Source organism: Lepidothrix coronata, unplaced genomic scaffold (genome assembly GCF_001604755.1).
Source record: "Lepidothrix coronata isolate B3197 unplaced genomic scaffold, Lepidothrix_coronata-1.0 Scaffold1, whole genome shotgun sequence".
Classification (NCBI taxonomy): domain Eukaryota; kingdom Metazoa; phylum Chordata; class Aves; order Passeriformes; family Pipridae; genus Lepidothrix; species Lepidothrix coronata.
This window is the reverse complement of record NW_016690181.1, coordinates 574,720-590,820: the sequence shown is the minus strand read 5'-3', so window position 1 is coordinate 590,820 and position 16,101 is coordinate 574,720. Positions and strand designations below refer to the sequence as shown.

At 37.2% G+C, this 16,101-nt stretch overlaps 1 protein-coding gene across 15 annotated transcripts in view; it reads left to right on the top strand.

The window, feature by feature from the left end:
- Positions 1 to 16,101, top strand: part of NUMB (NUMB, endocytic adaptor protein) — a 90,923-nt gene that overhangs the window by 61,092 nt on the left and 13,730 nt on the right. For 11 of the 15 annotated variants that reach the window (XM_017808851.1, XM_017808843.1, XM_017808903.1 and 8 more), the window contains 2 exons: positions 7,298 to 7,372; positions 12,615 to 12,647. In XM_017808851.1, coding sequence (XP_017664340.1) covers positions 7,298 to 7,372; positions 12,615 to 12,647 — 108 coding nt within the window. The remainder of the gene's footprint in view (positions 1 to 7,297; positions 7,373 to 12,614; positions 12,648 to 16,101) is intronic. The other 4 variants (XM_017808956.1, XM_017808928.1, XM_017808946.1 and 1 more) reach the window with 1 other exon arrangement.

The window sequence follows — 16,101 nt, the reverse complement described above, 5'->3', positions numbered from 1 at the left end:
AAGGCACTGTGTTACCCTGTTTTCAAGCAGAGACAGAAGAAAAGGGACCAACTGGCACTGAGGCCTGGGAGTATGCTCACTGGGACCTGTGAGTGTCAGTTCTCATCCCTGGGGTCCCTGGGATGACCCAACAGTGTGTTATGTCACGAAACCATATGTGGCCCTGCTGAAACCACTATCCGGAGGAGACAGGCCATTTCTTTCACTTTGCTTTGTGCTCTCACACCACTCATAGCTTCCCAATTGTCTTCTTTAATTTGGGAATTTGCGTGTTGGACTTCATTGCTTAACGTCAAATTTATAAATCTCACATTTAAAATTACCTCTTACTTTTAATAAGTTTATAAATACAGCTTGCATGCCGTTCTGTTCCACCAGGTCAGAAAGACTGGTACCAGCACAGGTAGCTGTGGCCTTTGTTCTGTGCCTTAAGTGCACTTCTACTTTGAAATAATAGTAGCTGTGGAAGGATTTACCAGCATGTTGATACTGAAGTGCCTTTAAGTTAGGCATGTGATATTTTTGACTGTAAAAGCTTGAGATACTTGAATAGTCTTTGGAAACTATGTTAAGTATTTTTAAGAAGTTAATGTGACAAATCTGCTGATTTCTGAAATGTTGCACAGCCTTACACATTAAACACTAGAAATCCCTACCTCTGAAGGCATGAACTGATGTTAGCAATGAACAATGACCGTTCTGTTGAATGCTAACCCTCAGCAAGCAATGGTACGTTTTAAAATCCTGCGGCATATAACATCACAGGAAAAAGGCTTGAAGACAGGTAATTATAAAAGAATGGTGACTGTAATGGAAGGTGTGATGCTTGCCTACAATATATTCCTCTGCATTTTTGTCACAATTAAAAGGAATGTAACACAATCCCTAATGTTTAAACGTTTCACTCTCATGTCCAATCCTCAGTTGTGTTTGAAGAGCCTTGCAAACAAGGAATTTTAAATGAAGCTTCTAGCTCAGTTTTAAAAACCTCCTGTCTTTGGCCAAGGTCAAATTCTGAAATAGTTTCATAAACTTCAAGTTGTTTTAAAGATGACAGTTAACATTTAGAGCCATAAAAATGGTTTGGATGTCCTCGCAGAAATATTCATTTTAAATGTAATTTAGGTGTTGGAAATCAAAGTTCTCATTGGGTTATACTTTTTAATTCTGTTTTTTAAAATTAGGGGATCTCCAGTGTCATACATGGAAACTGAATTTTTTGCAGGACTTGAAGAAAAGGTACAAGCTGACTACACCTGTGCAGTGTGTGTATGAAACTTGGTGCTATCAACACTTGATTTTCTTCTATTTTTTCTTTTATTTTTTTAAGATAAAGTTTTAAATTTATTTAAGAACGTTGAATTCCTGGAAAAGTAGGAATTGCACATCAGAACAAGCAATGAAAAACCGAAGTCTGACGGTACATGTGTGAAGCTGGGAAGGGGCTAGGAGAAAACCTCATCAAGGGAAATTTAGGATAGGCATTAGCAGTAACAGCTTGGCAAAATAACGTTCCATTCTAACAGTGAGGCATATAAACTACAGAGTAGAAGGTGCAGCCTATTGATCTCCAGTTACAGAAATGTCATAATACTTCAAGGCTGAATGCTCTGATGTAGATGTGGAAGTAGATCCTGCCCTGAGGCAAATGCTGTCCTACATAACCTCCTGAGTTCCTTCTCTGCCTCATTTTAGGGATTGGTAAGAATATGAAGAATATAGCATTTGTATATCCTGTATTGAACTTTGGTACCTCATCTTCAATATTCCTAACGGGAAATGTTTGTTATTCCCTCACAGTGTTGTTTCTGTTCACAATGATAAATGTCACCTGAGAATCAGTAAGTGAAATGCACAGTGTGGCTCTTAGGTGGATGTGAAGTGAAAGACACAAAGAACTGCCGGTATGGATACTGCTTTAGATTCTTTTGATCCACACTATTCATAGACACTTAGCAGGCTTAGGCTGCTACAGCTCCTTTTTTGGGGTGTTTAACAGGTTGATGAGACATTTTGATTTCTAGTGATGTGCATAGCATCCTAACTAACCTATAGCTTTGAGTAGTCAAAATTAAACCTTGTTGAGGCTTAATCATAGAATTTCTGTTGTCTAAGCAAACATCTGTTTCAAACTGATAAATTAAAAAAAGACAGGAGCATTGGGTGTGAGAGGAGGGAAATAAAGTGTTCAGCATTGGAATGTAAATCTTACAGAAGTGAGCAGAAAAGTAGCTCAGCTTTAAGACATATCCAGGGTTTCTGGATTTAAGCTTTTGTCTAGTTGCAAGACAGCATTTCACTGTGAAACTTTGGAGCTCAGGCTTTAAATCTTGAGCAATGCCAATCCCAGAAGCATATCTACACAGATGTCAAGTAGTCAGTCTTATTGTTGCAACTAATACCCCAGAACTTACAGAGAGGAAGAAAGAGGAATGTTGCTGCCTCTAGGAAAAGTACCACGGAATGCCGGTGTGCTCTTCTCTGTGGCAGCTAGTTTCCTAGCACAGGACACCTTGGACAAGACTTCAAGTAAGCTCGTTTTCTGTGTCCATCTAGTTTCAAATGTAATCCGAAGAACCTAATCTGTTATTGCAAAGTAAACAGCGCATGTGAACATCTGCTGATACAGAGGGAACGCCCAATTATTTGTGTAGCTGAGTCTGTTTCAAAGAAAGGGTGTAATAGCATATTACCAGACTGGAAACCAAAGTGGCATGAGCGAGTTGTCTAGGTAGAAGGAGCTCTGGTGAAGGATCTTTTTGCCAGCTATTATTGTTGAACTTTGAAATTTTGAAAACTGAGTCAATCAGTATTTGTGAAAGAAATGAAAATAAACAAAGAAAATGAGGGCATTATTTCTTGTACTAGGACAGAGATGGTAGATCTGTTTTGTTTCTCATCAGCAATGTTTCTGACCTGATATATGACCCCTTGATGTTTTATAGGAGCTATTTCAGTAGCATATATTTGGGGGGTGACAGTAGGACTGACAGCTTCACCACAAACACTTAATATGGTAACTTGAATTGTTCATTTTTAGATGAAGTTGAAAAAAGTTTAAAATGTTGAAAAAGAATAAAGTTTCTCAAGCATTTTTCAAGTTGTAAGGATGTTTTGCTATGTGACTTGTTCTTCTGTCGATAGCTTTCTGTTTAACTTGAGATACCAAAAACCACCATCAGTGAAAGAGAACATCAAAATCAGAGGTGAAGAGGGAAATTTTTTTGATTTTTTTGTTTAATTTGCTGTACCATCATCCTTTTTGTTTTCTGAAAATGTTAATATAAGCAGTACTTCTCTTTAGTAATGTTTGCATTAAGAGCTTCTCCAACAGCCCCTGAAAGTATTTTATTTGGATTAGAGCTTTTATGTTATGTTACTTTGTATGTGGATTCTGTCCACAAGGATTTTAGCTTTCTGTAAAAGCATTGGTGGTTAATTTCTGGTATAACGATTAAATCTCTTACAGAACATCTTATGTCCGAGAATTGCTGATGTGATGACTATCATTCATTGGTTGCTATGGAAATTAAGTATGAGTGCATTCAATATTAATACTGCATTCCTGCTATGTGCACTTTCCTGATGGAAAAGTACTCGCTTTCTCCAGGAACACTGGCTGCAGCAATCCCTGTGACAAAAAGTGCTCTTTGCAGACATATCCGGGGTACCCTCTTCCTTACTGTTCTTGAAGTCATCATCCACCACAGTATGGCTTAGGCAGTTCACATTGATTTTTGTGTGCGCAGTTGTTGTGTGTCCCAACCCTTGAGTGTGTTTGTGATAATGTGCTGTCACAGATTTGCAGATTCACTTACATAGGGCAAGCCCAGGCACTTCTGCAGTATGTTTCTTCTCCTTTAGTTTGAAAGGGAAGTTCCTTTAAGAGATCCTGAAAGGTTGTTTATACCAGTGTGGGATTTATGTTTCTGCTTTTTAAAGTGGTTTCCAAGTAATCTCTTAACTGTAGTGGAACAACAGAATTTAACAATGGTTTATTTTTTCTAAGTCTTGAATTCTGGTGTTTAAGTTTAATTTCAGACTCTTAAGTAGTAGCTGTATTTCCTTTATTAAATTTTGAAATGTCACTTTTAAAATGCTGTTGCACTAATAAGTTGAACCGATATTTCAAATTTAAGGCTGGGTTGTGATATAATTACAGTTCGATACTTCTGTGTATATGTAAGCATACCAGAAAAGGTCTCAGTCTTTGAAGCAGTTTTTTGCCAATTTTCTTAAGGAAATATTTAGTTTTTTGATTATGTCCCATTAAAAGTCAGATAAATATTGTAGCATTGGTTAAATACAGCAGCCACGTGTATCTGCTCTCAACCTGGCAGGGGAAAAAGTTTTTTAGAAATAAGCCTGAAGATTTTGAAGGAGGCCTACTGCTTAAGGGACACTTGGCTAAAAGAAGAAGAGGCCCACAGCGTTCTGATTATACAGCTGAAATTTATTTTTACAAGAAAGAAACTTAAAAGTAAATTGGCATGTATAAGGACTTAATGTACCACCACCCCATCCTAGAAAAAGGAAAAAAACAAAGCAGGAAAAAATTCAAAATTGCCTGTAAAATATGCAAGGCCACTGATAACGATGAGCTTCTGGTTTCTGCAAAAATGGTGCAATGGCAAAAAGAAGTTTTTTTTTGATGAAGGACTGAAAGTGTAATGTGTAAATGCAAACAAAGCAGCTTTTGTCCTCCATATAATAAAGAAGTATTGTGTGACAGTGTAATTTCTTTTATAATTCAGAATTGATTGATGCTCAATGAGGTCTGTGGATTGTAGCCTCTTGGTGTGGGTAGATGCACTTGATACGTGTAATAATGTCCCCATTCACTGGGGTGGAAGCAGTGTTTGAAAACTGCAGCTAAACTTGCTGTCTCCAGCACCAGTGGCATGACTGATTGCTGAAAGTTGGAGCATGGGACTTGAATAGAGGTTTGGCAACACAGGGGAAAATGGTTGTCTGTTTTGGAGTGTGATATGAGGCAATATTTACTCTGCTCTGTTTCTCCCTTTTCCAACCAAAAGGCAGGTTGCCAAGAACGGGGACTGAATGGTTTGGATCTTCAGTTAAAAACATTTTGTCTACACCGGAGTAAATGAGATGTGCAGATAGCTCAGGAAATCTGAAAGTTGTCTTCTATTTGACTGATACTTAGTGGTTGTGCAAACTAGATGGCTCATTCCCTACATGTATTTTTTTTCTGTCCAGTATAAACTTCAGTCTTATTCTGTCTATATCACTCTCTTTTTAAAGAGAAGTTACTAAACCCAAAACTTTCTCATGACAAGTATCTACAATGACAGAATTTCTTCATTTCTGGACTCTGGAATTTCCAGAGGAGTCATGGCACAACTGAATATCCATCTATGATAGTTGTTAATATACATACATACTTCCAGACACATAGTAATTACATCTTTAGCTGTTACTATTTGCATATTCTTAGGATTAAAATGTTCTAGTTTGTGTTTTGGAGAAATCAAGATATTGTGCAAGAGTTCCACAAGCTCAGCTGAGGGAGTACAGTTGCTGCTTTGGCAGCTCCAGCATTCAGTTATAAGGCTTCAGCCTCACAGAGCTCATTTTCAAAAAGCTCTAAAGTGTCAGATCTCTTTTATTTACCTTCTAGTGTCTATGCAATTTATTTTTCAAGTTGTTCTCCAGCTGTGAGGGCTGGTTTAAATGAAATTCTCATAGAATTGTTCCATCCACATTTAACTCTGAAGAAAACGCTACATAGTGAGATTTAATGTTAAAGCCCTCTGTCACTTAAGATATTTAAACCTTTCAGCAGTTTAATGATATGTAGAGTCTCCTTCTGGAGCACCTTACCTTGCATGAAAAGACCTCAACTTTCCAATTTCTGTTAAATCTTTAAAACAGTCTTGATTTTGTCCATTTAGTTGAATCTATTATGTTAATTTAAGACTGCTTCAGTATGGTGCTAATGAGTGAAATATTTTTGTCCATCTAGCTAAGTATGGTATCCTAATTAATGAAACAAAATCTAGGAGATTTCAGGTAACTCATGATAGAATATTCTGTTATTGAGTGGGACGTGTCAATAGATTATTAAACCTAGGTCACTACTGCATTGCGTGACACAAGTATTGGTTCTTATATTTTAAAACCACTTATTCACTCTCTAGCTAGCCTAGAATATAAATGCTGAATTGCATACAATTCACGTAAATCGGGGAAAGTTTTCTCTGACCTGTAGCTCTTATTACAAAACTTCAGAAAGCTTTTAATAGTTTTGTTCAAGAGTTAAGTACTTTGAATAAGAATATGAATTTTCTGAGAGAACATTTCCTTCCCCTATCAAAAAGAACTATGATTGGAAAAGGTAAGGAAATTGGAAAAGTTAGAGCTAAAAGTTCCAGAAAGTTACAGAATGTAGAATTAAACTATCCCAGGCACTACACTCTGATGTATTTCCTGCAATTGCTTTCTCTATAGGCTAATATTGTTCTGGGTTGTAAATTTGAAAGCTTTGAAACTTAAGGTTTCTATTCAGTGTTATTTTGCTGGGGGTTTTTTGTTTTGTTTTTGTTTTTTAAGTAGTGCTTGGTAAGATGAATATGCATTTTTGAAATCTGCATATTTAAAAAACAAATTAAAAAAAATTTAAAAAATCAAACTCCAACCTTTTTGTAAGAATGATTAATGTCTCTGTGTCCACTTAACAGCTTGTTGGTTTAATGAAGATAAACAATTTTGGTTTACAATTTTAAAAAAGGTAGGATAGAGGGGAAGGGAGCAAGGAAAGATTTTTTTTTTTTTTCTGTTTGCAACATTGAAATTTTTTGTATTTGGACATGAACATTCGAATATATTTATTCATCTTACCGTGCGTGTAGTGTAATTCATTTTTTGATAGTAAATATATTTATCATTATTCAAAACTAAGTTATTCACTGTCATCCCTATATTGATGTAAGATTTTCATGCTATGCTGGTAAGAGAAAAGTCTGAAGCTCATTCTGAATAAGCAGGAAAATACAGTTTTTAGTACTTTTCAATTTCATATTTTCCCCTGAGTAAGGGAAGTCTGTCTTTCCCTCAAAATTCCTAGTTGTATTATGCTTTTCTGCTGGTGCTGGTGCACCACATTATATACCCAGTCAAACCCTCAAATGAAGGTCTCAAAAGAAGGCTGGCAAAGTGCTGTTAGTGTCTGTCATCTCAGCTGTGCTCAGATGAATTCAGAGCTTGGATTCATCAAAACCCTGGGAGTTTAAGGAACTAGTATTAAGCTTTTCTCTCCCTATTCTCTTTCCTGCAGTATTTGGGACATGTCGAAGTGGATGAATCCAGAGGAATGCATATCTGTGAAGATGCTGTGAAGAGACTGAAATCTGTATGTATATTTTTTTCATGACAAAGTTGGCTTTGGGGCTGTGAGTGTTACTGGAAAAGGTCAGTTCAGCAGCAGTGCCCCAGCTAAGGACTGAACTTTTGACCCATGTTAGGAGAACAGTTGGCTGGTTTTGGGACCACTGCTGCAGTTAGGGGGACATGCTAATCTGATGATGAGAGGGAGAGTTACAACTGTTCTTTCTACTTGCAGAAACTATTTGCAAAACAAATGTGTAAATTCTCTGTGACCTTTCAGGCTAAGTTGGTACCCACATGGGACTTGAACCATTGTTTTTTAACAGCTTTCTCCCTCTCTCTCTTTTCTTCTCCCCCTCTCTCTCTTTCCCCTCTGTTGCCTGCCACTTTAATAGTGACTTAATTCACCATTATTATACAAAATATTACTTGTTTTAGGCTGCTTTTTTGTAATGCACTGCAACATTGTAGTCATGCATGAAATAATCTGGCTTGCATCTGCTCAAAGTGGCCTGAAGGCTGCCTAATTCTGGTATGTCATGAAGTGGGCTGCTCTTAGTTTGGCTTCTGTGAACGTTTGCTCCTGTAAATGGCACTCGTTCAAAGCTCTTTGTAGTTCTGTGGCTCATTTGAAGAGGTCTTGTCATCTCTTTCCTGAAGTAATAATACCACAAAATCCTGCGGAAATAGCAAACTCTAGAAAGGCAGGGATCAGTCTATCAAGGAACTGAGGCTATAACATCATTGAAAAGAACAGGAGAAAGGACATAAAAAATTTCAATTTTGAATGGAGATGGAGAACTTCCATCCTTGTCATCATTTCTCTTACATGTGTTAGCTATATATTCTTCAGTGTGCCTTCAGTGGAAGAAACTCTTGTATCCTTGCAGCTCAACAAAATCACTGGAAGTCCATCAAACACTTCTACTGCACTTTTGCTAACTTAAAATATCTGCTATTGGACATCCCTTTTTTTCCCTTGCCAAATCTGAGAGCTCAAATGGCTTCCATCTAGACCTGTTCTTCCCTTCTTTCTAGCACACAGTGGAAGATTATAGGTTATCTTTTCTGCCTTCTGTTGTGCTGTAAAGTTTCTGAATTGGTTTAATGCTCTGATTAAAATCAAGTCTTTTCATTCTTTTCTCTCTCAGCTAATGTATAGCAACCTGTTAAAGACGCATCCCATCTGTTCCCATTCAGTCCACAGTGATTGGTGATTGATTTTTATTAAAAAGGGCCACACAAATATAAATTAATTTCTTTGTTCTCTGGATTTAGTTTATGTACCTTAAAGTGCAGATACTGACCACATAATGAATTGCATCCGTTTTTGTCCTTTTTTGGTTTTTGTTCTCTCAGAATACTTTCTGTTAGCAAACAAATACCACTGCAGTATCTACGTTATGGAACTTCTCTCATTCTCTTCCTTGGGGAGCTATGCCATGAAGTAGCTGTTTTCTAGTTATAAAAATCTTACAAGTCCACAAGTCAGTTAAGAGTAGCTAAGCTTATAATTAATGAGACATAGTAAAAGCATAGCACCCAATTTCTTCTAGAATCTGGATAATTCCAGGATTATGGTTCTTGATCACATGAATTATTGATTCAAATGTCAGACTTAGATATCTAACTTTTACAGTGCATTCCCTGGAAATAAATAGTTTAATTTCTGTATTCTGTGCTATGTCATTAGTCCACATTGTCAATGGTGTGAATTCTACCCATTCTCCTAAATTAAACAGTTTTCTTCAGATAATTTTGATTTTTTTCTGCAGTTTGAAGTTTTTGATGTCTGTATATAAACTGAACAGAAGCTCACATCTCTTACAATTGCTATTTACATTGTCTCCTTTGTCAGTGTTGGAAGTTGAGAAGTAGAGGTGAAATTCACTTTGGGCCCCAAGAGGAAGATTCATGTTACTGAAAGTACTTTATATGTGCTGTAGTTGCTAGACTCCATCAGATCCAAGGTTCATTTGGAGCTGCTCACTGCAATTCAAGCCATGCCCCTCTCCCCAGCGTTTAGTTTTTAAACCAGAGGCATTTCTTTAGGACACCACTATTGCTGAAAGCTCTTTTCTGTACAATATGCTCTCTTAATTTAGCAGAAGCCAAACACTGAGTAATGTTTCAGCATGCAAGGAATGTGGTAAGAAAACAGTTTGTTCTTCCGGTAGTCTCTTTCTTTCACACTACTTAGTTATTTTAGTGGGCTTTCTCTTGATTTTGAAAGAATTACAAGTTTAAGGTGCAGTGCTCTCATACTGAAAGACTAGCTTAAGGGAAATTGGACTTCACTTTTTGTATGCTTAAACTACATCGAAATGTATCTCAGCTACTTCAGTCTTTCTTTTTTTCTCTGCAGGTAAGGTGTCGGTTTTATAAATCCAGTCAATAAAAATGAGAATTGTTGAAATACTTGTGTCTTGTAGCTTTTAATAATTAAGTTCTGTCTGTCTTTACTTATTTTAATAGATATATTTTTCCCTCTTAATTCTTGCTCTACAACAGTTGGCAATTCATTTGGGGAACTGAAGGCTGTTCTTTTATAGGGCTGACTCCTGGATTTTAAAAAAAATTAATGGGATTTGTCAAGAATATAGAACAGTGTTAATCAGTTTAATTACTGCTTTGCTTTTTGAAAGAAAATATGCAAACAAATCTCTCTGTCTCTTTATCATGTGTAATAACCTTTCAGGGATTTTTTTATTACCTGTTCCTTTTATGTGGCATAATTATTTTTGAGTATTGCGTCTTGCAGAACCTGAAACCAGTTAATGGGTGAGCATCTTATTCGGACAGTGTTTAACTGACAACTGAGTAAAAGAAGCCACTTTAAGCTCGTGAATCACTCATCCATGCTTGTATTCTGTTGTTACAGTTTTGTAGCTCTGAAACTGCACACCAAAAATACGTAATTTTCTGTCAGATGAAATGGCACTACAGTCTCATTAATAGATTAGAAATCCATGTATTCAGCTATTAGTCTATTATTAACATGGGTTTATATTATCAATGGAGCTTGCATTTTTCCCCTAAAAGGGTATTACCAATGTAGCTTACATTTTTCCCTTAGTAGGGATATATTGCTAACTCTGTATACATTTCCTATCTGGTAAGATCCTTGTAGTTGGACACTAAGCTCTAAATGGTTTCTTCATAACCATTTAACTGAATTTAAAATATTTAGTGCCAACTGGATAGTAACTTTAAGGGCCTTGTAAGTGTATTCGACTCAGGTGTGGTAACATCATATAAAGACAAAAGTATACTCTCTCATGTCATATTTTTATTTTAAATCAGCTTTAGCTTGTAGTATGGTTTCTAACTTGCCACTTTTTGTTTTAAATGATGCATTTGTTTTAATATATGTTCTTGTTTTAGCAGGTAAAGAGGCATAATTTAATATTTTAAAATATGCATTAGTTATCTCTAAACTACATTAACTTAGTGTTTTTTAAAACCCATTTTGCATGATGCCTTTTCCATTAACCTTGTCTAGTTTATTTTAAAAAAAAATCTTGTTTAACAAGCATTTTGCTGAGAGTAAAATTAACCATCACCTAAAAATGAGGTAGCTTCTGGTGAATCTCTTTAGCTTTTGCTGTCTTTAAAAAGCTGTTATTTAGTGTAATGCAATAGTCATTGCTCAACTTGGCAGCAGCATCCAACCCCTTCTCATTATGTACACTACATTGTGATTAATCCATTAGTTCCCCTCCTAGTGTTCAGCACATCCTGTCCAAATACAGAACCGTTCCTGCCTCCAAAAATTCTTAAGCTTTTCAGCTGACTGAACTTGAAGATGTTCTTTATGAGTTGACATGAATGTTGCAGATACTTGGTAAAACATACTGTAGAAGGACATGGGGCAGAGAGGCACACAGCATCAGAGGCCAGGAAATGCAAAGTCGAGATTGACACTCCCTTCTTAACTTTGTGTTTCCTGGCTTTTGTTGACTTGCGTCAGAACCATAGCTTTGTTTTAAATATAACCTTGTTTATCAATCAATTCTGGAGACACTGCCTCAGGATATTTGTGGTAATATTTTTAATATAATATTATCAGTGATCAACAGGTTGGAATTGCACAGTGTAAATGTGGGGTCAGGAGCTGTCACAGAGATGCTCCCTGTCTCATCTGCAATTCTCCACCTCCTCTTCATTACTATTATACAAAAGCTTTCTTAGAAGTGAAACAATTTGAAAAGATAGCAGGAACAGCTCTATGCTTCATGTCAGCTTCCCTCAAACATGGAGCAGCATGTGGCTGTGCTCACAGAGCACCAGGCCTGGGGAAGTGTTCTCTCAGCCAATCGGTTCAGATCTTCTAGTTTAATTTCCACAATCTGATAACAAAATAAAGCTGGTAAACTAAACTGCATGCAAATTTGCTTAAGATTGCTTGCTGCCCTTTTCTTAATGCAAACATAGCAAGCAGTATAATCGCTTCCAGGCTGACGAAATTTAGGAAGTTGTAATTCAGCCCTTGGTATCTTTGCACTTTTCTGTCTTTCCCCTGTCTGAGCTGACTTGAAAGACTGTTCAGCCTATCCATTCAGAGTTGTAGAATGAATAACTAGTATTTGTATAAATATTACATAAAGTCTTGGAAGGCTTTAGAGAAAGAGGAAGGGCTCTCATTTGTATTTTAGTTTTACCGCAAGGTAACATGAAATTCTTCATTCTTCGATGAAGACTGCGTAAGACGTGAAGCATAAGAGTAGCGTGTAAACCAGAGCAACAAATAAAAGGAATAAAATGAAGCAGTATTTACCCCTGCTTTATAACAGCCATATGTGCTTCTCCAGCTTACAGAGCATTTGCGTGGGAAAGAGCGATCAATACAGAGCAAACCTGACTGCAGTTCTGGAGTTAGAACTCTGCGTTTCACAAGAGCTCATACAGTATTTTAATTGTTTAACCACTGTGTCTGCTGCCAAGTTTGGTTTATAACCTAACTAAAAGGGACTAAACAAGGGAGAGTGAAAATAAAGTAACCACTTTGCATGAAATTGGGGCTGAGGTTCTCTTCTTTCCACCAATTTCAGGGCAGTAGCTTGTTAGAACTGTGTGTGTGCCCTTTGATCTGCATTTTCATGGGATTATTTTCACATTTGCCTGTCGCACCTTCTCATGGATAACTCTAAAACCCCCTTCCTTTCCCTCCAAACCCTATTCTTGTGTGTGCTTGTTGGTTTGAAAACCCTGGGACATTTTAGCTACCTACAGTAATAGCGCTCGACTTGTCCCCCCTGTTCCTCCAGGAAAGGAAGTTCTTCAAAGGCTTCTTTGGAAAAGTAAGTTTAATGCCTTGTTTGTGCTTGCACTATAAGGAGTTACATCCCTGGTATAGCACTGTTGAGACTTCCCAAATCCATTTCAGAATATTTACTTCTAAAACAGACTTGGGTTCAAAGTAAGAATATGGTCTAAAAAGTAACCTGAAACAGAAACTTAAATCTCTGTGAACTGTATTGGAGATCCAATGTTCTGAAGTGATTTGGTCTTCCTGAAAAAAAATTAAAATTTTCCTTTTAAACCCTTAAACTTACGCCAACCTACATCACCTGGGCAAATACCTACAGAACAGTTGAGGTCTGTGCCTTGTAAGTGCTTCGTGCTCAGCTTCTTGACACCATGAGTTGGTCCCCAATGTTAGCACTGGGAGAAGGCAGTGTGCCATCTCTTTAAACCTTCCGTTTTTGAGGACAGTCCTAGTTCAAAGGTATAGGGAGATGAGACCAGGCATTTACCTACTATGGTTTCCTAATTTCAACTCAGTTTACAGCTTCTGTCATTGCTCTTGTTTTCACGAGGACAGTGTCTTAGACAAGAAGAGAAGCAACTCTTTGTCCTTATTAAGAATGTACTTTACTGTTGTCTGGGTGGTTTTATTCCTGCTGTCTACATCTCCACAAGGCAGAAAGACCGCTCTCTCTTTTCCCTCTCATCTCTTTCCTCCCTCTGTGTTTAAAATTTTGTAAAGCGTTTTAATTTAGCTTTCATATGGAGTTAATCTAAAATACGGCTTCTGAAGTATCTTGTTATAAAATGAAACTTTGCTTAAATAGAAACTAACAGGTTTGTAACATCCATGCATACTGGAGTCTTTTGAAGATTATTCTGTGGTCTCAGATTTGTTTTGGCTTTGCCTGGGGAGTAAGTAAGGTTTTTTCAGCTGCTTCTTTTTCACTGTTCACTCAGTTAGTGATGCGTGTCACACAGGGACAGCTGTTTCCCCAATTCAGTTTTCTTCCTATGATCTAGGAAAGCACACGTCTAAAGTGTAGTGATGGTGAGGGGCTAATGTAGATGGCAGATCTGTCAGATTAATGAGATCATTTCTATGCACAAATGAAATTTAAGAGCTGGAATCTACAAAGACTGGAGTCAAAACATGCTGTTTGCTTTCGAACCCAAAATGCTAAATTGAAAACAAACAGAAAAACCCCTACCTCAACCTGATTAGATATGTTAGTTTTCTCTCTGCTTGTTATTAACTTATGTTAGGATACATGAGAGAGCAAAGATGTAGAAGGACAGATATTGGCATAGCACTTAGATAAAAATCTTTCTTTGACTTTTTAAATTTTTAAATATGCCATCTTCCCTATTACATCTTAGTTGCTTTCTTAATGAAGTCCAATACATTACTACATCATTGTAGATTTGCTTTGTCTTATATTATATTTTGACAAAGAAGGACCTACTTCTACTTCAACCTGTGAATTTCATTAATTAGCACTGAAATCACTTAAATCCACAGTGTTTAGATATCCCCACAGCACCAGTATGGCAGGGCCTTTTTTATAGCTTTGGCCTACAACAGTAGCCCGCATCTAGGGAAATCTGCAAAGAAAGGGACAGCTGTTCTCTTATTAATAATTGAGAAATACTAATAACTCTAATATCTTTTGGCTGTCTCATCTATAATTTCTCCCCAGATGCCTTGCATTGGGATTAATATAATATTCCAAACTGCAGAGCTGCTTAAAACATGCTAGCAGCCCTCGGAAAGTCAGTCTAGACATGTTTGCTGCTTTCCCTGTCCATACTTTTCTCCTCATAAAAGGTAAATCTGATAGATTTGTGTCTGGAAATGTTCAATTGCTTAGTATAGAAAATACTTTTTTTTCAGATTTAAATAAAAATGAGATGTCTGTTAATAGCTCTGGGTTAGGCTTCTGCAGTTATCAAATAAGATGCCTTTTTAGGCAGCTCTTCATCTTTTTAAACTAAAGCTTTTCTGTTGAAAAGTGTAGTGGTACGGATTTGATGATCTTTCTTATGTTTTGCTTCCACTGAATGTGTGTATTTCTCATCACACAGTGTTTTTTATATGGAGTCTGAAATGAAAAAAAAATCTTTATATATACCTCAGACTCCACGTACATCTTAGAGCTGTTTCTAAGTCCCAGGACAGAATAAAATAGGCAGAAATACTAGCAACAATGTAGATATGTTTAAAAAATGCATTATTGAGCAACTTCAGTTGTGCTCTGGTGTCCTTAAAACTTTATTTTCCACCTTACAATAGAGTAGCCACTTTTTGTTTGGTGGATGCCCATCTCTAGGGCATTGCCAGCTTGTCAGTGAGGTTTCCTTTGTGCCCAGCCCACCATGGTCCTGCTTTGTCTTTGGGCCTGGAAGAACGAGTGCCTACCCTCCCTCCTGGAGATGTCTGAGGACTCTGAAATTAGTCCAGATAATGAATCTTGTATTGCAGCAGGTTAGTGACCTCCCCAGAAGTGCTGAGCAGGAATGTTTCTATTGGTGCTGACTCAGCACTGACAAATCAGGCTTCCAGGAGTCGGTTCCACACATAGCTCTCCTCAGGCAGTGTTGTCATCCAGAAACTCTGGAATTCATATGAAGACAAGCTACTGCTCTGGATCTCTAGATGAGGTAGCAACATTTAGGACCATACCATTCCAGTGGATATTGGCTATTTACTTTAAATATTTGTGTTTGGAGTTGCCTATACATTTCAGTGTTTATTACACAAGCTGCGGTTCTGCAGTGGAGTTTGCTTTCCATGCAGTATCTTGTATCTGGTCTGATCTTTGTCCAGTATGTGCCAGAAGTGTAAATGCTCTTATCTACTTTGTAATCATGATTTACTGGGCGGTATTCCGCCCATAATGGAGTAGTATTTTGATTTGTATATCCAATATAAACTGATTTGGAGAAGTATGTTCCTTTAAACATCACTGGGAGGCACAGATAAGCTGCAAGTTCAGTAAACGGGAAAATCATTCATTGCCCAACTATAGTAGCAGTGGGTTTGGGGTGTAGACTGTGAGCTCTTAACACTTAGCACTGCATCCACCATCCATAAATCTAGAAGGAATTGGGAGATGAAAGTACGTTTTCTTTTTCCCTTAATGTAGCAAACCCGTGTTAGGTTGTCTTGCATGTGGAAACTTATGTTTCTGGTGGGAAAAGGGGACTTAGAAAGCCCTTTAGTCTTTTCATTTTATTCTGAGAAACATGAAGTTCCTAATGTTAGCTATTTCTAAATCCTCACTTGGTAAAATAGCAGGTGAGGGGTAGCACTGCTGAAGATCATTACTGTTTTATGAAGTACCCAACTCAGTTAAACTTGACTTTAATACAAACTTTAGGAACTGTTCACAGTTTCTGTAGGAACAAGATTTTTATTGTTTACTGGTGAAAGATGTGTAGCTCTTGTTCTAATGATGGTAACCTAAACCAGTTACCTGCAGGCATTATCTTCTCTTGATTGTTTGT